The sequence below is a fragment of the Syzygium oleosum genome, unplaced genomic scaffold (assembly GCF_021117445.2).
Source record: "Syzygium oleosum isolate NSW1041296 unplaced genomic scaffold, Sole_v2.1 Sole_v2.43, whole genome shotgun sequence".
NCBI lineage: Eukaryota > Viridiplantae > Streptophyta > Magnoliopsida > Myrtales > Myrtaceae > Syzygium > Syzygium oleosum.
In genome coordinates, this window is record NW_026607527.1 from 683205 (window position 1) to 707861 (window position 24657).

Here is a 24657-nt window from a genome sequence, read left to right on the forward strand (position 1 = left end):
CTTTCCCGGACCTTTCCCGGACCTTAATCATTGTTGGCTCGACCTTTCTGTTATTTATGTATTCATTTACTTGTTATTTCCTCATAAGTTGTGTTTTCGTTAGAAGGATCATAAACTGAGGGACAAGCCTACTCTTATTTGCTAATACATTCGCCCAAGTCATCATATAATTCTTTTGAGTTCTTGAAGATCTCTAACCATGAAAACTGATTTCCCAACTGTATAACTTTTGAGGAGGGTTTCAAAGATCATTCCAATTCTAAGTTTAGTTATGACCATATTTTCTAATTTTCATCCTTAATTATGTAAATTTATTATTTTTTAGGCGAACAATTGACATATGATTGGTAGGAGTTGGTACTTTGGAAAAGGAGCTCAACAGTTTTTGCGCTTATAGTCAAACTCAACCCTCCACCATTGTCTTTGGAGCAGTTGGTGTTTGTTGTCTCTCTCTCTCTCTCTCTCTCTCTCTCTCTCAACATTGTTGTTCATAAAACAACATTTTTCAACCTTTATCCAATGACCTCATCTGTTTCCAACTAACTCTCTTATTTATCATCTTTCTCATGACCCTCAATCTTGCCACAAACAAAGATTTTTACTTGCTCTAATCTTGTGAAGAAAGGTGCCCATGAAGAGCTAAAAGCATCTTTTTTTCTTTTGACACTTTGATACATGGCCCATGAAGAATTGTGCAGTGACCATTCAGCTCACATACTGAGTGTGCTACGACGAAAAATCCGGCTTCTCTGCTCGAGAATACGGCAGCTGAGTAGGAAGCGTCCGCGGCTAAAGATCGTTGTCAAGAGATTGAGAAGGTTTGGCTTGAGAGTCCGTTCCGGTGAATTGCTAGGCGCCAAGAACAGTTCGAACAATGGCCAATTCAGTTTCTCTTTCCCGGAGAGGCCGATCCGAGTCGCAACATTCAACGTGGCGATGTTCTCTCTCGCGCCCGCCGTCCCAAATCGCGATGGATCCTCCGTGTTCGATCAAGAAGAAGAGGAGGAAGATTACTTTGTGTTCGGTAATAATCAGAAGAAGCCAGGAGGACTTAATTCTCAGCCGAGGAGCATATTGAAGCAATCTCCTCTGCACCCATCGGTGAACGGTAGGCCTGCCAGGTCGAACCTAAAGGTCTCAATAAATCTGCCCGAGAACGAGATCTCCATAGCCAATAGCAAGCTGCTTGGCTTCTTGAATGAAGCCAATAGCTCGCCGATTATGATCACCAACAGCACGAACACTCGAAGCAAAGTCCCAGTAAGATCACCGATATGTTTCCCTTACAGCTTGGGCCTGGGGAATTCCAGGAGCGATCAGGAAGAGAATCTGAGGAGTGGCAAGAGCATATTGGAAGTTCTCAAGGAGGTGAATGCTGACATTTTGGCATTGCAAGATGTGAAGGCTCAGGAAGAGAAGGGAATGAGGCCGCTTTCTGACCTGGCGAGTGCTCTAGGGATGGACTACGTGTTTGCCGAGAGCTGGGCTCCCGAGTACGGTAATGCAGTCCTGTCAAGGTGGCCGATCAAGCGGTGGCGGGTTCAGAAGATTGCCGATGACGACGATTTCAGGTGCTTGTTCAGTCATCTCACTAATATCCTCCCTGAAATCATTGCATTGGTCAAGAAAAAGCATAGTCTAGTGCTCTGCAATGCTTGTCGTGTAGGCATTTTTAACTGAGTGCTTCGGGGGTCAATTAGCAGCTATCTTATCTGGAAAATCAAGTCAGTCATTCGTTATATCAGCGAGTGGATTTTTGGCTACGACATTAACATCTTAATAGGGTATTGTGTTCTGTTTTTAGCATGATTAGAAGCTTAAACAGTAGCCACATCTCAGGGATGAAAGTGAAACTTCATTTCGATTTTACTGCACTCCCTTTGTGACCCCCCAGTTGGTGCCTTTCAACAAAACAATTTTGTCGAGAATTTAGAAAGAGTAAAAGGGAAGGTAATCAAATGCTTATGTCATGCCGAGTCTGGAGTCCAAATTCGGTGGTTTTAACCATGTCTGCTTCAGTAAAGTCATGTCGTCTTTCTAATTACGTTTAAAATCACCGTCCTATCTAGGTGAGCTAATCCTAAATTCCCAACACTAATCAACATGAGCACAATGTCACTGGAAATGATTGGGGTTGTGGGTGATGACCAGGAATGTGTTGAAGGCCACCATAGATGTGCCATGGGCAGGAGAGCTCAGCTTCAACTGCACACAGCTGGACCACCTGGATGAGTTCTGGAGGATGAGGCAAATTAGGGCAATTGTTCAATCACATGACCCTCCTCACATCCTTGCAGGTGGCCTCAACTCACTGGATGAATCAGATTACTCCATTTCTAGATGGATGGACATTGTCAAGGTAATTCAAGAAAAAGAAACTTAAGTTTTTTTCTGGAAAAACCCATGATCAAAAAAGTTACTATTTCTTTTTTTCTTTTTTTTTTGTACTTTTGAAACTTTTTGTTACTTTTTTTGTAGTATTACGAGGACATAGGGAAGCCCACACCAAAGGTTGAAGTAACCAAGTTCTTGAAGGGGAAAGATTACACTGATGCAAAGAACTCTGCCGGGGATTGTGAGCCTGTGGTCATTATTGCAAAAGGCCAAAGTATGTGTTCCTTGTCCTAGCTCACATGTCCCCATAAAAAGAAAAAGAACACTCCAATTAGTCTAATTTCTTCTTTTGGCTCTTGCAGATGTGCAGGGCACGTGCAAGTATGGCACGCGTGTGGACTACATCTGGGCATCTCCAGAGGCACCGTTCAAGTTTGTGCCCAATTCATACTCAGTGATCTCATCTAAGGGCACTTCAGACCATCACATAGTCAAGGTTGACGTAGTTAAAGCAGGTTGTAAGTCTAGGAAAGACCCTCTCAGACAACAGAAGAAGGCTTTGAAGGTGAGATGCCCTTGTAATTGTAGAAGCGTATGGCAAGTCAAAGCCTAATTATAGGGTGAGTTGTATTTTTGTTTTTTTTTTCTTATGCTCTATGGTCTCTCCTTCATGTTGGAGGAAGAGTTATATGTCCCTTATTACGGGGGTCTGAAGTGTTCTAACTACTCAAAGTACCCGGTTAAGTGTCCCGATGGCCCCCCCTTCATTAGTACTGGATAACTATATAGAGATAGAGAAAGCTCTTAAGGTGGTTCCGAGGAAAATGAATTCATTGTACTTATGATCACCGATCGAGCAACTTAAGATGTGTCTTGATATTGAATCTTAGGGTGCGTTTTGTTTCACCCAAACACTCAAGATTTACACAACATTTTCCGAAAAATAATCGCTTAGATCGCTTACAAAAATGAATGAATGTAAAATATTTTTATCACCTACAAAAATAGTTAGGCATAAATTATTGTTGATAATGAAAACATTTTCCGTTGACTAATTTTTCTAAACGATGTAACCAATCATTTTTCGGAAAATATTTTTCAAATCTTAAGTATTCCGTGAAACAAACGCACTCTTGATCAACTCAATATCCCTCAAGGTTAACAGACGAAATTTATCGGATTGAAGAAATGGACTAAATTTAGGAAGCTTTGGACAAATTTCTGATGGGTTTATGGGTTCAAAACCATTTGTGGCATGAACATGTGTTTGCAATAAGCTCAGGACACACTCTCTAGTCATAAGCCAAAAAAAAAAAAACAGTAGAAAAATGATTCAATTAATTAAATCCAATCAGCCAAGTAAGCTTCAATCCAACATTTGGACAACCGGGAAGATGAGACTTCGATTTCATCACAAATGCGACTTTCAGAACACTAGGAAATCAATGTGAAAGAGTTCATGTACAGATTCACATAGAAACGTTTTTCCCTAATCCATTTTGTTGAACCAAACAGAGAAACTGAGTGTTTCATCAAGGAATAGGTTAGGAATAGAATAGCTATTCCTGTGAACCAAACGTTGCCATAAAATAACTAATTCTTAGAAATTGAGGCTCAGACCCACATGCTAAGCTATGCTGGTCCTTCTTGGGCTTAGGCCCACTTGCTTTTCGGCCCCCAAAAAGTTTTCCTAGATTAAAGGACGGCGCCAACATCCACCCCCTACATTACTAAATTCACCAAAAGACAAAATTGCCCTCTATCATTTAATTGCAATTTAAATTGATGGTCCCAAATTTATTTACTTTTCCTTTTTTTTTTAGTTTTTCTATATCTGTGTAGGATCTAATTAAAGAATTTCATATGTTTTGTTTTTATTTATTGCAGATTTTCCATGTATATTAAAGGCACTATTTTTTTTATTGTCAAATATTACTTCCATAAAAATTTATTTTTGTCGATAAGAGAAATTTCCAAGAAATCTATTTTTTTTTTTACGTTTTTGATCAAATTTATGGATAAATTGTTAAGTAGATGAAATTTATTTTTAATTAAAACATTGCATAAATTAAAAAAAATTTGAAAATGCCAATGAATTATCATTTTTTGGATTGACAGAAATTAATATCATCTATGAACTGTTTACTAAAAAATATCAACATACCTCATTGTGCATTATATTTTTAGTGTATTCCTAGATATTCCTCTATTGTCTTAAATGCTCTGTATAAAAGTATCTTGTCATTATAGTAAGGAAAAAAGATAAACTCCTTGATATAGTAAATAAAGAGACTTGATATATATTTTGGACTAATGAAATTAATAAAAGTTCACCAAGAAAGTGAGCTTTTGAGATAAGAGTGACGAAAAATAGATAAATTGTTATATGATCAATGATGAAGAAGAGACTTTTCAGTTTTATACAATATCAAATAATGTCTTTTTTCCTTATTATTAGCGAGATAATTGTACATGGAGCATATAAAACGTTAAAGGAATATCTGAGAATGCACTTGTCTTTAATATGCTAAAAAACAGAACATGTAATATGCTTAATTATGGTAACCACCCTAAGCAGAAAAAAAAATAAAAAAGGAGTGTGACCATCACTTTAAAGTGCAATTGAAAGATTGAGACAGGTTTTGTCTTTTTAGTGTAAATGGGGTGGATTTAGTCATTAAAGGATGGAAATAGCGCCGCCGAGATTAAATCCTAAAACTATATTATATTTCTTATAGGGCGGCATTGTTTCAACACCTTTTTTACTAAAACAAAACACTGTTATATCAAATGACCAAATTAACTTTCAATCACAAAATTAATATCACCCCTCTCTCAATAAAATTGATATCAGTATTTCTCCCGTTCCCATTCCCACCATATTTGAGACAAGTTTCCAAAAAGGAATTAGTTAACTTATCTTCGGTTCATCTCCGGTGTGCTTTTGAATTAGTAAAAAAAAAAGATGTCTTTGTTTAAAATAAAACTATGTTCAAATTCAAAACCATTTCTCCGTTTTATGATCTTGAATTCATTAATTTGTTGAAGTTATAATGTTTTAAATTCGAGTTGTTAAAGAATCGTTCATCTGTTCTTTTGTCTAAGTATTAAGTTATTTTGATGGAAATCAAAATCTAGCTAGTTATAGTTTCTTCGCATTCAAACTTATATTTTGAAAAAAAATTGATTACATAGTTCACAAGCAATATAAATAACTTTCTTTCTTATTGAACAATTTAAAAAGTTTAGTCTTGATAATTTCCTTCCTTTTCGTTTCTTTTTTTAGTCTGTATGGTTTTAAGATTGGAAGCAACAAACGAATTAAAATCGTGAATTTTGTTTTTGTCATTTTGGTAGAAAAGGTGAACTATTCTCTTCAAAATAGATGCAAGAAAGAATAACAAGAAATTTTTTAATTTAACCGAGATAGGAAAGTAACGGCTCATAGATTATCAGTTTTCCTAAAAGAAATGTGTTAATAAATTTGGAAAAAGCCACAAAAAACCTCAAACTATACCCACTGTGACACATATACCCTAAACTTTTTTTGTAACATTAAAAACCCCAAAGTATGGACACTGTGACACATTTACCTTAAACTTTTTTCTTATAACATAAAAAAACCCCAAACTTGTACCTATGCGACACTTTATCCTCATCAAGGTTCCGTCAAATGATTTTTCAGCCAAAACAACGTCGTTTTTATTTCACTTAAGCCACGTGAACGCCATGTCAACACTGTTTGCTTTCTGGCATCCATATAGACATATTTTTAACAGTACTCATTGACGAAACCTTGACAGAGAATAAATATGTCAAACAAGTACAAGTTTGAGATTTTTTATGTTATGAAAAAAAGTTCAGGGTAAATGTGCAGTGGGCATAATTTGGAGTTTTGGTGGCTTTTGCCCTATTAAATATCAAGACATGATTAATAAAGTTTCAGCTCAACAACGACGGGACTTCTAAAGGCAACCCAGTCTAGCTTCAGTAGGTGGACTTCTTCATAATGAGTCAGGCAGGCTCGCCAGTTTGCCCAATATGTAGGAGTGTGCTCTTCATTAAAAGCTAAACTTTGAGATATCCTTTTGGGCCTCAAACTAGCAATCTCTCTTAGCATTCCCAAAATTATTGTGGAGGTGGACTCGCAAGCAACAATTACACTGCTTTAGAAACCAACAATCTCTCACTGTTTTCATGACATCCTCATCTTTCGAATTCAAAAATTGTTAAAGTACTTCCAACAAGTCAGAATTCTTCATACTTTTAGGGAAGGAAATTTGTGTGCAAATTGGTTAACAAACCGGATCATTTAGTCCTGCGATGTAAATGCCACTCCGGCATTAGATAGGCCCCCAATAGGTTTATTTCCTCTATTGACAGGATATCAATCTGGTTTAAGCTTCGTTAGACAAGCGTTAATGTAATACCCGGGTTTTGTCCCTTTTCTTACCCAAAAAAAAATTTTGAAGGCTAATTTTGTCTATCAACACTATATCGTTGGGATAAGTAAATGAAAATTATCCTTGAGCTTCGACTTGGAATTAAAATTCTCAACTTAAAAACCAATCACGCATCTTATCATATTCTTACCAAAGGAATATCGGTCACAGCTTGATCTAACATTGTCTACATGAGTTTGATTCATTACTACCCAGAAACGTTAGGAAGGAAGGTTAAATTGACCGGCTAATATAAATTAATGGATGTTGTGACGGATCAAACACTCAAGAATAAACCTTAGAGATAAACTTTCCTTTTGAACTCACGACTAAGAAGAAAACACGAACAAACTTTTGTCTTGATCTTTTCCTTCCTTTTCTTTATGATTAAACAATATAAAAAGTTTAGTCTTGATCTTTTCCTTCATTTTCTTTTTTTTTAATCTTTTTATAGCCTGTATAGTTTTAAGATAGGAAGGACCAAATGAATTAAAATCATGAATTTTGTTTTTTTCATTTTGGAGGAAAAAGGTGAACTGTTCTCTTCAAAATAGCTGCAAGAAAGAATAAAACTTGAATTTTTTTTAAATTTAACCGAGATATGAAAGTAACAGCCCATAGATTATTAGTTTTCCTAAAAAATGTGCTATTAGATGTCAATTCATGTTTAACAAAGTCGTAGGCTAATTTTGTCAATTAACACTATACTGTTTGGGATAAGTAAATGCAAATTATCCATTTCCTTGACCTTCGACTTGGAGTTAAAATTTGTCAATTTAAAACCAATCATGCATCTTATCATAAGTCTTATTAAAGTAATATTAGTCACAGCTTGATCTGCACTCCATTGTCTATATGACTTTGATCCATTGCTTCTGAGAAACGTTAGGAAGCAAGGCTCAATTGACCGGCTAATGCAAATTAATGCATATCCTTCATCCTACATATTAAATTATTATGACGTATCAAACCCTCGAGAATATACCTTAGAGAAGGAAACACGAACAAACTTTTGTCACTGACCGGCAATAGTATTTTTTCCGTCTAAAGGTTGGGTGAGAATTTCAGAGAGATGTCACTGTCTTCTACTTATACATTGCTCACCTGCCGGACTTGAGCTCCACCCTCAACCTCGCGTTGGCGGCGCACCGCGACACGCCGCCCCCACGCCGCCCCCCACCCTCGCACCCCCCCCCCCCCGCCCGGCGCTCTCTCGATCGCCCTCCTCTGCTTGAGGCTTGGTGACCACGCCGGCCTCGCCTCCCACGCTAGCTCTCGCGTTGTCTGAGGCCAACGAGGCCGCAATCTCCCCTCCCCTCCCCTGTTTCCGACGAGGTCAGGGGAGGGTTCGGGGTTCGGGGACCCCCATGCAGTCGCCACCCAACCTCAGGCACCCAAGACCGGGCCAGGCGTGGGCAACGTCGGATTTGGCATCGTGAGCCCAGCTCAACTCGAGACTCGTAGGTGCAGGGAGGGGCGCAGAGGGAGATACAAAGGCGTTGGGTGCTCGAGGACTGGCCTATGAAGACGGGAGCGAAGTTGCCGGTGCGGAGGGTCTGGAGGCGGACGCGTGATCGTGGTTGTTCGTCGAGGTAAGCACTCCGTCGTGTACGGCGATTGACGGATAGAGGTCATGCGCAGTTATCAGATGCATCCAGGAGCAAATGGGATGAAAGAAATGAGGGAAAAAGAGAAAGTAAAAGAAGAAATATAAGGAAAAAAGTAGACCCGTTCAGAGCTGTCCACTATTTTCTCGTTGGGGGGTCGAGATCTTAAGGAGTAACTTTATTTAGTTTAATAGAAAACTAACTTTAGAAAATCCGAATTTTTTAAATAAAATTAGACTGATTTAAAAGAAGTTGAATGCGATTAATATGCCACTCATGATGACAAACTGGCAAAAAGACATCGACAAATTTGTTGATTCCAATACAGATAAACCATTTATCATCAATAAAATGTAAGATCTACGGCAACAAGTACGTACAATCAAGCTCATGAGGTTAACATGAGAAGTCGAAGATGCAAGTATTTGGAAATATGCATGCGGTTACATTGGATCATGGATTTGTACTTATGTTTATCATCGAGCTCCCTAGGCTTTGCTCTCCGAGGTAGTACTAGTCTCTGAGGTGGTCTTAGTCTCACTTGAAGAATACCCAATTCCGTGGCGCTTGCTCGGGAACAACGCGAACACGATGCCTGAGATCACGCCGATCACGGTCGGCAAAACCTTGATCAAAGTATTCTCCGTATGCTCGAAAGACGGATAGAAGCACCTCATGGTGTTCGTGTCCAACAACACCAAGACAGCAAAAATAATCACCGACATGAAAGCGTGGACGAAATCTCCGAACCGAAGCTTATACTGCGACAGGTCCAAGGAGCTCGAGCCTGGCCAGAGGCCCTTGGCCGTGGCAACCCCGTAGTAGGTCAACCCGAACTTCCCCTTGTAGCTATCGGTGAAGCAAGCGAAACTACATGAAAGGCCGCAAACTCCGATTAGACCGGCGCTAAGGTACTTGTTCACGGCGTGGCACTTGCCGTTGTTGGTCAAGACAGGGTTGAGGAATTGGAACAAGAAGACGGTCCCGGTCGGAAGGAGCCTAATGACGTTGCCTAGTCCGTTGAATGCGCTCTTCTTGGTGGTGTTTGTTTCCTGAGAATCGGTGTTGGATTTTGAAGAGCTTTTGTTGCCCATTTTTCTCGGAAAATGCTAATTAATTTGTGAAATAACAAGCTGGCTAGCTAGGGTTTTTGTGAAGGGTTGTGCTTGTGTGTCTTGAAGCAACCGCTGATTGAGGGGATTTATACGTGGAGGGACGTTGGGGGAAGAGGAAGAGGAAGTTGCTTGTACGGAAAATCTTGTGAATTGACATATTTTCAAAGTGGGAAAGGCTTTGGCGTCCCATTCTTTAGAGAGTTGGCCAATTTCAGCACAAAACCCTTCGACGGTCGAATCTAATTAAAGAGCAACGGTTTTTTCATCACGTTTGGGGAAGTTGACGAATGTGAGAAGAGAGGAGAGGGTGGATTAAGCAAGTGATAATCCATTCATAAAGAATGGTATTTTAACTTGTGACAAGAAATCGTATTTAGACATCGTACTTTCTATAGTAAGTGGAGTTGATTCAATACTATGTTTAGTTACGAATACTTCCTAACACCAAACGATATGTTTTTGGGCCTTACAAGTAAAACCTAATTAACCAAAAGCACATTATGTATAGAGGAAATTTCCTTCAACCACATCTCTGGTTGGTAGATCACTAACAAGGAGATCGCTTGCTTTTAATTTTAAGCTTTAATTTGCATGTGGGTGGTGTTCATAACTTGTAATCACCAACTATAATAATCATGTTTTGAGGAAATTTGATCCAATCAGCAATGGAGGAATATATAGGTCGAGAAAAAAAAAACCTCAACAGGCTTCAATGAGGTCAAAAACATGCTTTTAGAAAATGACCTGCTCTTTTATGGAAGGCCGGTGACCAAAGTGATCGAACATACTTGAATCTTCCTAAACCCTTCTTATGTTTCTATCTCATAAGCAAGTTGTTACACGTACTACGTAAATGTGCACCCGCAATCAATCTTTAAATTCGCACAATTTCCCATGTGACCCTTCATATGTTTGTTGGACGCGCGTCTAGCCACTTGTATTCTAGCTACTGCCATATTTATCCTCCATCCTAATAGGATGAAATTTTCTCCAACCATATCTTTAATTAGTGGATTACAATTTACGAATATCATCCACGGACAGACTTAACTAAATATAAACATGAAGTGGTATCCGTATTCGAACCCAACAATAAAAAAATGGCTGGAAGAATGCATGAACCTTTTAGTTTTCGTTTTCCGATTTAAGTGTTTCCAATTGTACCACCAAGCATGGTTAGTCCGGTGCTTCTCGCGTTCACCTTCTTCCCCAAGGGCACGACCATCTGTACTTAAGGACGTGATGAATTTTGTAAAGGAGACCTGTCCACTCTCATGTGGAGTGGGTTGCAGTTCACCAGTGTGCCAGTAGAATTACAGCACAATATCGAGCTCGCTGAGCAGTTATGGCTTAAATCAAAGAATCCGTTGGATTGCTAAGGTGTCTTGCTAAGCTCAGGTGCCAAAAAGAACCTTTTCTTGTCCCATGGCCTTACAAATGGACTTATATGATACGATCTCTTTTGTTCAAATGATGAATGTCATAGAGATCTTATCCCTGACCGAGACGAAAAAGAAATGGGTTCGCTTTCATGGAAAAACGGAGGCGAAGCCCTCAAGGAAGGATTTCTTTCCTCATCCTTTCCAGAAGAATGCGATACAAATAATATTATAAAGATCAACCGTGAGAAAAACTGGTTGCCCATCTTTCTTGCCACATGACGTAAAGAAATCTTCTAATAACGACTTGACGTAAAGGGCATATGCCGATTGTTGTATACTTATGCCTGTATACATAATACTCGATAATCATGTCTAGTCGGTCGGTATTTGTAATTGGTGCGACAATATTGTATTGTGCAGACGCTCTTGTTCTCTTGTCTATGTATATATAAATTTACAAGAAGAATCATGAAATTTTTCGGTCCGTCTGGCACAAGGTATTTGATGATGACATGGTGAACAGTTCACGTGATAACGGTGGCTGCAACGTCTGTGAAGAAACGAAATTAGAAATGTGTACACCTGAATTTAGAGATTATAATATAAGAGCAGTCAACTCAAGTACATTTCAGTTGCATCTGCAAATCGACAGCAGAATTTCTCATCACAAACTTTGGCTGTGCAAAATCGACGAAAATGCTATCTACGCACAGGCGTTTAATGATCTCATTTCTCGTGTGTATTTTGTTCTCATTTGCGAAAGACAAGATCGATGGTTTGAATGTTCGATAAGAACAATGTGCCAAAGTGGACTAGCTTGTCATTGGGTAATCAATGGAATTAGAAATGGACCTAAACCAACCAGTAAAAGAAGTAGGGAAACTTTGGACTGAGCCCAATTGATGTGATCTTCGGACTGACCAAGATTTACGGAATCAAACCATGAATATTCGAAGGACAAGTTGGCACAACCACGTTACTGTCGAAAATTCTCTTAGTTACTCTAATGAGGTACTTATAATACGGACATCATGATTGACTCGTTATATCACGTTATAATTCATATGATGTGTAAATAATATATGGGATGATGACATGAATACATGTGTACTTTTTCAATGTTCAAAATGGGTCCTGAATTTTTTCATGTTCAATATAGTTCTTAAACTTTCAAAAAACCTACCAATGTAGTTTTTTCGCTGATAATTCTAACACCATTAGCTAACTTGACCATGATTTTGTTAACTTCGCGTTAGGCTCTCTATGCAAGCAACCACGCAGCTTACATACAACTTCAACATCATCTATAAAATTACATTATGGTGGCTTAATCTCCACGTTATATATATAATCATTTCGACCTAAAAAGAAAGGACAAAAGGAAAGGTAAAAAGATTTGTTAACTTGGGAAAACGATGTGGCATGCCACATCATTATTCCGGCCCAATAAACACTAACGTGGCAATTCACGTAAAAAAGAAAAACACACGTGACGTGGCAATATATTAAATGTAATGACTATATTGAACGGATTTTTGAAAATTTGGGAATTAGATTGAATAAAAAAAAGTTTGGGACCATGTTGAACGTTAAAAAAACAATTCACAGACCATGCATGTCATTGTCATTAATTTAATCTCAAAGAAGATGGAATGGTACTTTGAAATTGGTACTTGGTCGCTGCTTTTGCTTGCCTAAGATTGAGATTAGATCCTTTTCACTCTATGGTTGACAAATTGACCTAAGCGATCAACCAGAATCTAGTATCTTCCTAATTGATCTATAATACAAATATGGGTAGCTAGACCAAAAATGATTTTGGGAAAGTACCAAAAAAGCTAAGGAATATAAAAACCCGGGCGGGGGAGCGAAGAGAGAGATGCAGGCTCACCGCTTGGCTGTAAGCTAGATCTTGACAAGGCTTATTAGCCCTCGCTATCACACTCAAGCGAGAGTTCATGATCATAGCCATTATGAATGTGAGGGCCGCCACCCCTCGTCACAATAAGAGTTCGTGACCATAGTCATAGTGAATTTGAGGGCCACGACCCTTCACTAAGTCCCCACCACCATTGCTTGATCTCAAAATAGGGTTTTCAACTGGTGTGAGGGCCATAATCGAAGGACCAAACTTTCAAAGTGAATGTTTAACTAGTATTTGTTATTATTGCGAGTAGGGAAGTATACCACAAGATAAATCAAAAGACAAACGAAAAGGGGTAGCAAAACGTACTTTTGATTTTGACCGATAGAAAATTACTAAAGAGCATCATTCGAATAATCTTAGTGAAATTTTCTAAGTTCAATAACAAATGGTACAATTTATGTTTTTTCGATCCTTGGCTAAACAGTACCTCAAGCAAGGAACCAGACAAAAGATCCCTTTGTCGGCCCGGGTTGCATTGACCGGTCCATTTACGGGCCACCCGGTTCACCAGCTTCAGTTATAGCCTAGAAAACACAAATCGACCTAGAAGCCCATGCACAAATCTCTTAAAAACCCAAATCCCACACAAGCCTTAACCCCGGTAGAATTAGCAAGTGCACAGCAAATCCGTATAAAACGAGCTCTAGCAAGTCGGAGTCGGAAGTCAATTTAGAGGGGTGATCGGTTTCATGGTGGGTTGGTTCCACCCTGGAACCGAACCGGGGAGAGTCAGTTCCAGTTTATGGAACCGAGAATCGACCCAACTAGTCCTGAAACAAAGGGTCAATTTAGGTTCTTGACTATGATGGTTTACAAATTGCCATTTTCCAACTTAATGACATTTCAATAATCAAGCTCGTTAACTTCATGAATTAGGTGAGAAGGGAGAACCATTTGGAAGATTTCTTTCAGTAGCAAAAGAAATGGCAAACTCTTTCAGTAGTAAAACAAATTGCCCCCTGTTGCTTTGAAGTACAGACTCGATCTGCCTCTCTCTCTCTCTCTCTCTCTCTCGTTTAGGGAACGTGGTTTGCAATTACCCTTAAATCCAAGATCAATTTTACCATAAGTAGGGTTAGTCAAGGACGGTAATTAGGCATTTAGTCGAGGTGGTTCTTCTGTAAGTAAAGGCTCCGTTTGTTTAGCAAAAATTAAATGATTTAGGAAACATTTTCCTAAAGATAATTGTTCATATTGTTTGAAATAATTAGTCGATAAAAAATGTTTTCATTATCGATAACAATTTATATCTAAACATTTTCATGGAAGATAAAAATATTTTTCGTTTATTCATTTTTATAAGTAATACAAGCGATCATTTTTAAAATAATATTTTCTACATCATTCATTTATCGCGAAATAACTGCATCGTAAGCGAGTAAATGGTAATGCTGCGGATTCCAGAATGGAGAGCCCAAAAAGATTGAATCTCCATGAAGAAGTCAGGAGACGAATGCACGTCTTCCGAAGTGGTGGCACTCCTACTTTCACATTTGAAGACAGACTGGTGTTCCATTAGGATTCGGGACAATTATTTTGATCCTGACGGTGGTCGGCCCACTCAACACGCCAACATAGAGCAACTCCCACAAAAACGAGATTACAAATTGCCTTACATTGAATTTTAAGTGCTCCCAATCATTCTTACCCTTTAAGAGAAAAAAATATATTAAAAAAAGTATATCGATCTGGTTCAGTTCGGGCGGTTCAGTTCCGCACCTGAAACGAAGAACCGGACCAGTTATTGCCGGTTCCAAATTATGGGAACCGGAAACCGCCCAAAACCAGCCGGTCCCGTTCCTGGGTTGGAAACCGGACCGATGCTCACCCCTTTTAGAGGCTGAAAATGAACTCGTCCATATTCGATCGAAGCTTTAAATAAGTGTAGACTGAAATAGATCAGGCTGCACAAAGCTTTGATTGAAACTTGTGTAATTTTTGTTCACAACGACGGCCATTAATGATCGACCCGATTTGGACTGTCGAGCCACTTCATTGGACTCCGAAAGCTCGGGCCGACCGCTATTGGGCCGGGCTTTATTGTTTTCGAAGGACCGGGCCATGAACCCACCAAGATACTTTGTAGCAATTGGGTTGTCAAAGAAAAAAGCCCAAAAAAAAAGACGATAGATTTTGTGCTAGTATTTGTGTAAAGGAAATCCAAGTGAAAAGGCTACAATCATTTCTCTCAGAAATTTTTCTAGCAATATAATGATATGAGTTTTTGTTTTTCGAGAATTTATTTTGCTAGGTACGATACGGTCAAATCAACATTTAATAACTTGTAAATAGGATTCTAGCAAAGTATCCAAAGTGTGAAAGAATTGAGCCGATTCAGAAAGTCAAGTACACATCAACCTCATGAGATACGTAAGATCAAAGGGAAAAACAAACTGGTAGCTCGAATATATTTTATAGAACATGAGACTCTATCGCCCCAAGTAACTAATTGATTTAGAAAATTGCTAAATGGTAGTTTTTCCATCAAGGAGTAATTATTAAATAAATTTGTTAGACGTGCTAAAATGAATGTGCATCGTTAGATCCAATCGGATTTAATTTTTTTCTCTCCAAATTTCTATAACGCGCTCAACGATCTCTCGAGGGAGGCTAAAATGAGGTGCCGAAAGATGTGAAACCATCTAAAGTTAACCGAAAAATTTTGTTAACATGTTGAGATTAATTTAATACTTTGAAAATGTAAATAAGCAAGTGATTTTTTTTAAGTACGTTATTTCTTAATTTTCAAAGTATCTCCACTGTTTTTGCGGTTTTAAACAAAGATATTAGCTTTATTTTTTAAGAAAAAGTACTATATTTTCCTTCAAATATGAAAACAAAAATATATATGTCAACTGTTATAAAATCATTAACAGATTTAATGATTTTACATGTCAACCTGCGTGATTGTAATGATCTCATAGATTCAAAGTTAAGAATTTATATGATGTGCCATTTATTTTTGGCTTTATACATTTTCCCTAATCTAACAGTTTACGCATTTTGACTGTTCTGTTTTTACTTTTTCTTGTTATTTTTAGGTACGTAGACCCGATCTAAGCTGTCCAATTCGCTTGTTGCTGATGTGCTCGGATCTTAAGGGGTAACATCATCTAACTTAAAAAAGAAACTAATTTCAGAAAATCCGAATCCTTGAAATTAAATTTGGGCTGCCATAAATGAAGCTGACTATGATTGATATATACCACTCGTGATGACAAACTAACCAAAAGACATTGATAAATAAATGAATTCCACTACAAATAGATCAGATCTACCGATACATTGTAAGATCTACAGCAACAAATACTTATAATCGTAATTATGTACTCATCCTAGAGCACATGAGTCTAACATGAGAAACCCTAGATGCATTTATTTGGAAATATGCATGAAATTGCACTGTATCATGCATATGTGCTTTTGTGTGTCATCAAACTTTCGCGGCATTGCTCTCCGAGGTAGTACTAGTATCCGAGGTGGTACTAGTGCCACTTGAAGGATACCCAACTCCGTTGCGTGTGCTCGGGAACAACGTGAACAGCGTGCTCGAGATCGAGCCGATCACAGTCGGCAGAACCGTGATCAAAGTCTTCTCCGTATTCTCGAAAGACGGATAGAAGCACTTCACGGTGTTCGTGTCCAACAACGCCAGAACTGCAAAAATAATCACCGACAAGAAAGCATGGACAAAGTCCGAAAACCGAAGCTTATACCCCGACGAGCTCGTGGAGCTACCGGAGCTCGAGCTAGGCCAGATGCCCTTGGCCGTGGCGAACCCATAGTGGGTCGACCCATCCGTCCCCTTGTAGCTGTCGGTGAAGCTAGCCACAAAACATGAAATGCCACAAACTGCGATCAGAATGGCGCTTAGGTACTTGTTATAAGTGTGGCACTCGCCGTTGTTGGTCAGAAGAGGGTTGAGGAATTGAAACAAGAAGACGGTCCCGGACGGAAGGAGCTTGATGATGTTGCCTAGTCCGATGTATGCGCTGCTGCTACTGCTGCTACTGCTGCTGCTGCTGCTGGTGGTGGTGGTGCTGCTGCTGCTTTGTTGCTGAGAATTGGTAGTGGAAGATTGGGAAGAGATCTTGTTGCCCATTTTTTTTACAATGCTAACTAATTTTTGAAAAATGAACAAGCTGCCTAGGATTGGGAGAGGCATTTGGGATTGTGTTTTGTGTCTTGAAATGACCTCAAGTTTGGGTATTTATAGGCGGAGCGAAGTCGGGTAAGAGGAAGTTGCATGGACGGAAAATCATACGAATTGGCACTGTTTTAAAGTGAGACGGTCTTGGCGTTCCATTCATAGGGAGTTGACCAGATTCAGTCCAACCCTATTTTCTGGTCGAAACGGTTGAATCTTATGAAGAGCAACAGTTCTTAATCACGTTTTGGAAAGTTGACCAAATGTGAGAAGAGAAGAGAGGTTAGAGATACGCAAAGTGATAATCCATTATCAAAGAATAATAACTTTAACTTGTCACAAGAAACAAGAATCGGAATTAGAGGCTATGCTTTGTATGGCAACTATATTTAGTTCGATACTATTTTGTAGTTTTGAATATTTCCTAAGTCCAAACTACATGTTGTTGGGCCTTTCAAGTAACTTCAAACCTAATTAACCAAAAGCGCACTATGTATAGATAATAGTGGCAAAGAAAAACATGAAGTGATTATGTAAATGGTCGTGCTATATTTCCATCATTGATTAGAGGAAATTTTTTTCAACCATAACTCTGATTAGTAGGTTACAAATATAGGGATAATCTACTTTAATTTTAGTTTAAGTTTGCATGTGGGTGATATTTATAACTTGAACTACCCATTATAATGAGAATATAGTCTCAATAGGCTTCCATAAGGTGAAGAACATGCTTCTATGACTATAACCTTCTCTTTTATGGAAGGTTACTTGCTAAAGTGATTGAACCCAGTTCAATCTTTCTACACCCATCTTATGGTTCTATCTCTTGTGCAAGTTGTTGCATGGATCATGTACATGCGCACCCACAATCAATCTTTAAATTCACACAATTTTCCATGTGGCCCTTTATACGTCTGGGGGATGTCCATCTACCCAATTGTATTCTAATTCGGGCTATATTTTCCTTCGTCTGGGTCGAAGAAAACTTTTCTCCCACCATACTTTTAATTGGTGGATTACAGATTATGGATATCGTCTACATGTAAACTTAACTAAATATAAATGTGATGCGACATACGTATTTGCTACCCACCAATCAAAAGAATATGGCTGGAAAAATGTATGACCCTTCTAGCTTTTTTCAATCAAAGTGTTTCCAATTGTACCACCAAGCATGGTTAGTCCAGTTCTTCTCGCACTCACTATCTTTCACGAAGCCATGACCATTTAAACCTTAAGGATACAATGAAAATTGTAAGGAGATATGTCTACTCTTCTGTAAAGACAGTTGTAGTCTATCAGGATGCCCCAGTTCAATATTAAGCTGGCTAGCCTCGGACTGTAAAATCAGGAATGATGCTGAGTAGTCGTGCCTTAAATCGAAAATTCCACAGGATTGCTAAGGCCTCTTGCTGCTCCTCATCCTTTTAACAGGGACGAAAAGAGGGGCCAAAAAAGAATTTTTTCTCATGTCCCATGGTCTACCTCAACTGGACATGTGACATGATCTCTTTTGTTCAAATGGAATCATGACATGATCCTCTTGTTAAAATGATGAATATCATTAGATCTTATCCCTGACCAAGAGGAAAGAGAAATGGGTTTGCCTTCATGAAGTATGAGGTCAAAGCCCTCAAGAAAGGTTTTCTTTATCATGTCCTTGCCAGGAGAGATCGATACAAACAATATAAACGTGCGAAAAACTAGTTGGCCATCTTTCTTGCCAAATGACCTAAAAGAAATCTTCTTATCGACTTTTTCAAAACTGGCGTGATGAGATCTATAAGCCCATGAACCAACACTCGACAATCACGTCCTATCGGCCCGGTATTTATAGTTAGCACAACAAAATCGCATTGTGCAGAGGCTCTTTTAGCCTGTTGTATACATATAAATTTACAGCAAAATTATGAAATTTGTCAGTCCATTAGGCGCAATGTATGATGACGATGACATGGTGAACAGTTCGCATGATGGCGGCGGCTGCATATCCGTGAAGAAACTAAATTAGAAATGTACAGATGAATCTAGAGATTATATTATGACACGCGAGCAGTCAACTCAAACACATTTCAATTTGATTGCTAATTGACAGCACATTCTCTCATCACAAACTTTGGTATTGCAAAATCGAGGTATTAAAAAACATAGATTATCATTTGAATGTTCAAGTCCGATGTCTGCGTGTCAAAGATAAGAACACTTCGTGCCAAAGTTGGTGTTAGCTCGTCATTGGGTCGTCAAATGTGCGTGAAATCAATTGGAGAATTCCGTACGTGATATAACTAATGGAATTGGAATGGACCTAAACCAACCAGTTCAAGAAGTAGGGAACATTTCAAGGCTTGAGTGGTAGTTGTTTTGTCTTAAATTGAGGAGGACTGAGACTGGTTGGTGTGACCTTTGAACTGGCTATTGATTTACAGACTCAAAACATGATATGGTTTGGCCATACTCGGGGAAATCGTCCAATTAATTTTAAATCTATTATACGGATGTCAATTTAATCCTAAATTTTTCAGTTTTGCTAAAATTTAGTCCCGAACCTTTTCGCGAAATTCCAATGTAGTCCTTCTGACCAATTTTCACTAAAAATTACTGATATGGCGGTGTGCCATGTAGAACGGCCGACGATGACTGAACCGTTGTGTCAGCAATTTTTGGTAAAAATTGATTGAAATAATTATATTGGAACTCCGTGCAAAGGTTTAGAAATAAACTGACAAAATTGAAAAGTTTAGGATTAAATTGGTATTTGTATAATAAGTTTTGAACTGATTGGGTAATTTCCCGACAATACTTCAAAAGTAAAATTAAACACTTAGAATGGTTTTATGTTTAAATTGGAATGCAAAGTTGATTAAAATTCATATCACACAGACGTTATGATTGACTCATCATATCATGTCCATTTATTCGACATATCAATAATATACAGTATAATGACATGGGTGGTTATGTGCTTTTCTTCAACGTCCAATATGAGGCCTGAACTCTTTTGCTCAATGTAGTCCTCGAAATCCAAAAATCCAATGAATGCAGTTCTTTCATTAAAAATTCTAACACCGTTAGCTAACTAATGAAATCGTGAAGTTTGCTAACTTGAGAAAACAACTCATTATTTTGGCCTAATAAACGCTAACGTGGCAATCCATGTCAAAAAAGACCTGCATAATGCGGCGTTATATTTAATGGAATAACTACATTGAGCGGATTTTCGGAAGTGCGAGGCCAAGATTGACTAAAAATAAATGCAGGAATTACATTAAACATTGAAGAAAAGTTAATAAACCATCCTTATCATTGTACATAATCTATCCTGCTTTAGCAAGGAGACGGAATAGTAATTTGAAATTGGTACTTGGTCGCCGCTTTAGTCTGCTTAAAGATTGTAATCATAAGTTAGATCCTTTCCACTGCATGGTTGACGATGTGAATGTGAGGGCGACGACGCCTCACCAAGCCTAGCCACCACCCTTGCATGATCTCCAAATAGGGGTCGCGACCAACGTGAGAGCTGGAAATCTCTATAGGAGGGGGTGAAATTTTCAAAGTGGTCAACTTAAAAGCTCGACTAATATATGTTATTGTCACATTTAGGGAAGAATACCACGTGATAAACCAAAATTCAAAAAAAAAATTGTAGCGAAAAGTATTTTCGCTTTTGACCGAAAGAAAAATACTAAAGGGCATTATTCCATTCATCTTATGGAGTGGACTTTTCTAAGTTCATTTTACGAAGTTTCCATCTTGTTTTTTTAGTCACACAAAAATAATTACTAGATTAGTATTTCAATTAAAATAAGAAAACTTAATCTCATCAATTGTCTGAATTGTCACATTAAACTATGAATGATCATAAAGTTGCATCGGCTCAAAGGGGAGACATGGCCCTATTGTCATATAGTTGCATGGACCAACCCCTGCACCTTCCTGGCTTCGTGACTGATTGCAACCATCTCTCTCTCTCTCTCTCTCTCTCTCTCTCTCTCTCTCTCTCTCTCTCTCTCTCTCTCTTTGCCTCCCTCCTTCGAAGGTCTTTTTTCTTTTTCACTTATTTATATTTGTTTTTCCATGTCATCATATTTAGTCTTTAGTCAGCATAGAATCACAATCGACGTCGGCAGTCCTACCCTCTTATAGATAATCCTAAGATCAGCATAAATAAACAACATTTAGGGACCAATGATATCTTTATTCCCATAAGCACTTGAAGGCAAACAAGTTGAATTGTTGATGATATTAAGAGTTCGCTTGTTTCGCTAAAAATTTCATGATAAAGAAAAATATTTTTGATGGATATCATTTTGAAGAAAAATGGTTAGTTTTCATTTGCTTGGTAATTTAGGGAAATGATTTCCTTTTTGCTAGAAGGGGAAATCGTTTTTCCCCCAAACCTAAGTTTGTTATTTTCAGTTCATAGCAAAATAGATCCACTAACTTTTTCGTCTTCCAAATACCAAAAAATTAATTTCCCCAAAATAATTTTCCTTCAAACAAACCTAAACTTTGTTTCTAATTCTTGGCAAGCAAGAACCAAATCGCAATGTTTTTTGGCCCGGGATGCATTGACCGGTCCAATATCGGGCCACCCAGTTTACCAGCTTCAGTTTTAGCCTGGAAAGCCCCAATCGCCTACAAGCTATGCACAGATCTCTTAAAAACCTAAGTCACACACACAAACCCCTTAAAGACCAAAGTCACACTCAAATCCCTAAACAAAACAGAATTAGCAAATCAACGAGCTCTAGCAAGTCGATGTCCGAAGTCGATTTAGAGGCAGAAATGGAGACTCATCCATATTCGATGGGGGGTTTAAATAAGCTTTCCAATGACTATGCTCGAGTCGTTATTTTTTGAGAATTTGTTATTGGGCTGCACTTTTTCCACTCTTAATTTGGCTAAAACACTCCTAAACAAAGCGTTGTGGCCATTTTACCAATTATGGGTCCCACCTTTTAGCATCCTTTGCATTCTCTTAGTATTCTTTTTTAGTTTTCTTCTTTTGCAGGTCCCACTTTCCTTATCTTCATCCTTCCCTCTTTCTCTCTCCTTTTACTTTCTTTTCTTCTATATTTGAGATGGTTTTTGCGTCGATTTTTCATGGTGGGTGTTGGATAAATTGATTAAATTCAGAGTGTTGGTTAACATTGAGTAATGTGGTAATTTTCCTTGTGATGGGTTCGGGTCAATGAAGATTGAAGGTGTCTTTTCTTATTTTTCTTCTTTCAACTCTTTTTTTTTATGTCTAGGAAAAGTGGGTATTGATGTATTCCTTGTTTAGTGTTGAATTTAAAGTTTATGCTTATGAGGATCTTTAGTGAGGCCTTTTGGCATTGCTGATTTTCTCTCCTTCTGGGGATTTTGTTTTACTTTCACCAAGTAAAAAAATGTTTATCAACCCGTTAACTTCTAACTATCGAACTTACGGATTTCTTTGACCCGGTTAAGATAGCCACACATTTGATTTTTTGAGTGGATTTTGAGTATTCTTTCATTGAAAATTTCCCGAACTGGTTTCTGTTGACCTCTTTCTTTTTGCAATCTGTTTGGCAAAATAATTTCAAGATGCACATTTTGATTTCTCTCCATAAAATTGGTCTAATTATGATTTGGTCTCAGTAAAGGATGAAGGGTTTTTTCCAAGAAATTTCAATTTTCTTCTCATTTCAATAGGTTAATTGAAACCTTTTACCATTTTTTCCAGTTCTTGAGAAAGTAGAAAACAAGTGGGCACGCCAAATGCATTTTCGCATATTAGCTGGTAAAGTCTTTTGGTAGCGGTGTAAAGTATGGTTGGATCCTTCCTCTATATTATATTGGGTTGGTTTTGAATAGAGAAGGGCTTCCATTTGTTGCATGGCCACCAATTAGGTCTACAAAACATCATTCGATTGAGTTATGTGCTTTTATGGAGGTGATTACGGTGGCATTTTCTCTAAAAAAATGAATTGCTAGGATATCCATGCAGTTTTGTTTCCGTGCATTTTTTTTTCTAATTTTCAAATGGCCTACTTTATTGTCTTCTATACAGGATCATTCCATGTAGGTAGTTTAGACCAACACCATACAGACTTCACATGGAACTGCTCAAGAGACATGCTTTAACCTTAAATCCCAATGGATGGGTCAAACCATTAAAAGTGAGTAGCTTATCTTTTGTCTTAGTTTTTTTAGACATCACATTTTTTAGATGTCACGCCCCGGACCCCAACGGGCTCGCGACACCCCTTCAACGGTCGTATTGAACGCAACGTCCCAGGACGCGTCGCCGACCCAAACGAAACACCCAACGATAAAGGCAAGCGGAAGCGAATTTAAAACAACCCAGACAATAAAATATGACAAAGGGATAGCACAAAACAATAATTTCACATACACAACATCAAAAGGGAATAGTGGTGGGGTATCCTACTTCGCTATACAAAAGAAGGGCACACAAAATATGGGGTAACTTGACCCGTCCTCCATCCCTGAGATACCCTGGTGTCGTCTCCAATCAATCACGGTCGCAGATCTGAAAATGGTTATATAATAACCGTGAGAACGAGTCTCAATAAGCAACCCCCTATACCCCACATAGGCCAATGCGTACCCAGACAAGTTGTAACATGCAATCTAACCGATAACTTATATATAATTCACATCAATGGACTTACCTCGCCATCCAATCACATGCCCACACTGTACATTAGTCAAATCACATTAGTGCATCCAGCAGAGCTCATATTCAGATCACACAAGGAAATTTTCCATGCATCATACAATAACACTCGCGCGTGTCTCGATTATAAAGTAAAACCACTTGGGCACGTCCCATACCATGCCTAGCAGTATTCACCTCATAATCAAACACTATGCAACATGCGTGGTCCAGCCAACTTTCTCACGACCTCCCAGGTCCTTTCACACTGCCCGCGCCACTGCGCCTCAGGCCCATTCTCACGACCCGCGCTACTGCGCCTCAGGTCAGCCCTCAGATCAAGCCGGGCTCCGTCCCTCACTGGACATTTCACACTTTCCCACGACCCGCGCTACTGCGCCTCAGGTCAGCCCTCAGATCAAGCCGGGCTCCGTCCCTCACTGGACATTTCACACTTTCCCACGACCCGCGCTACTGCGCCTCAGGTCAGCCCTCAGATCAAGCCGGGCTTCGTCCCGCGTAACCACACCTCAGGACATTTTTCCCTTTCCAATGACCCGCGTAACCTACGCCTCAGAGTCTAACTCACCTTTCACAGCTCGCGTAAACACGCCTCAGGCTCAGCCCTCCGATCGATCCGGGCTTTTCTCATGCACATGCACCACAATACAAAATTCACCATGCTCTTAGTCATATAAATCAATTTCAATCACCACCCATTCACCAATGTCAATCTAGCACGCCACATCAGTCAACTCAATTCATGCTCCCGACATCGGCCCACCGACCCGACATTCAAGTCGGCACATTCAATTAATCCAATTCACCCACAAGCGCCACGACAATTCAGTCAGGCAAATTTATCTCAGTCAATCACTAAATCAGCCGCACAATTATCGCCACAATAATTCACCAATTAAGCACAATCAGTCTAATTAGCCCACGCCTAATTAGAGTCCTAAGCCAGTACTAAATTTCACCCTAAACAAGTCTAAAAATACCCAAAGTACTAGGTAGGGTTTAGGAAGTCACTTACTAGGTTTTGGCCCGGGAAAAGTCG

The 24657-nt window shown here is 38.8% G+C and overlaps 3 protein-coding genes across 3 annotated transcripts; 1 reads left to right on the top strand and 2 right to left on the bottom strand.

Annotated features, from left to right (window-relative positions):
- Positions 1-467: 467 nt before the first annotated feature.
- Positions 468-3043, top strand: LOC130136209 (uncharacterized). The gene is made up of 4 exons (XM_056306369.1): positions 468-1571; positions 2152-2359; positions 2479-2608; positions 2697-3043. Exons 1-4 carry the CDS (start codon positions 676-678, stop codon positions 2945-2947), a joined length of 1485 nt encoding a protein of 494 aa, XP_056162344.1. The 5' UTR covers positions 468-675; the 3' UTR covers positions 2948-3043.
- Positions 3044-8871: 5828 nt separating this feature from the next.
- On the bottom strand, positions 8872-9540 carry LOC115691384 (protein DMP2-like). Its single transcript, XM_030617990.2, has one exon. The coding sequence runs from the start codon at positions 9475-9477 to the stop codon at positions 8872-8874; it is 606 nt and encodes a 201-aa protein (XP_030473850.2). The 5' UTR covers positions 9478-9540.
- Positions 9541-15987: 6447 nt separating this feature from the next.
- LOC130136212 (protein DMP2-like) lies at positions 15988-17008 on the bottom strand. The gene has a single exon (XM_056306374.1). The coding sequence runs from the start codon at positions 16970-16972 to the stop codon at positions 16241-16243; it is 732 nt and encodes a 243-aa protein (XP_056162349.1). The 5' UTR covers positions 16973-17008; the 3' UTR covers positions 15988-16240.
- Between the last annotated feature and the right edge of the window lie 7649 nt (positions 17009-24657).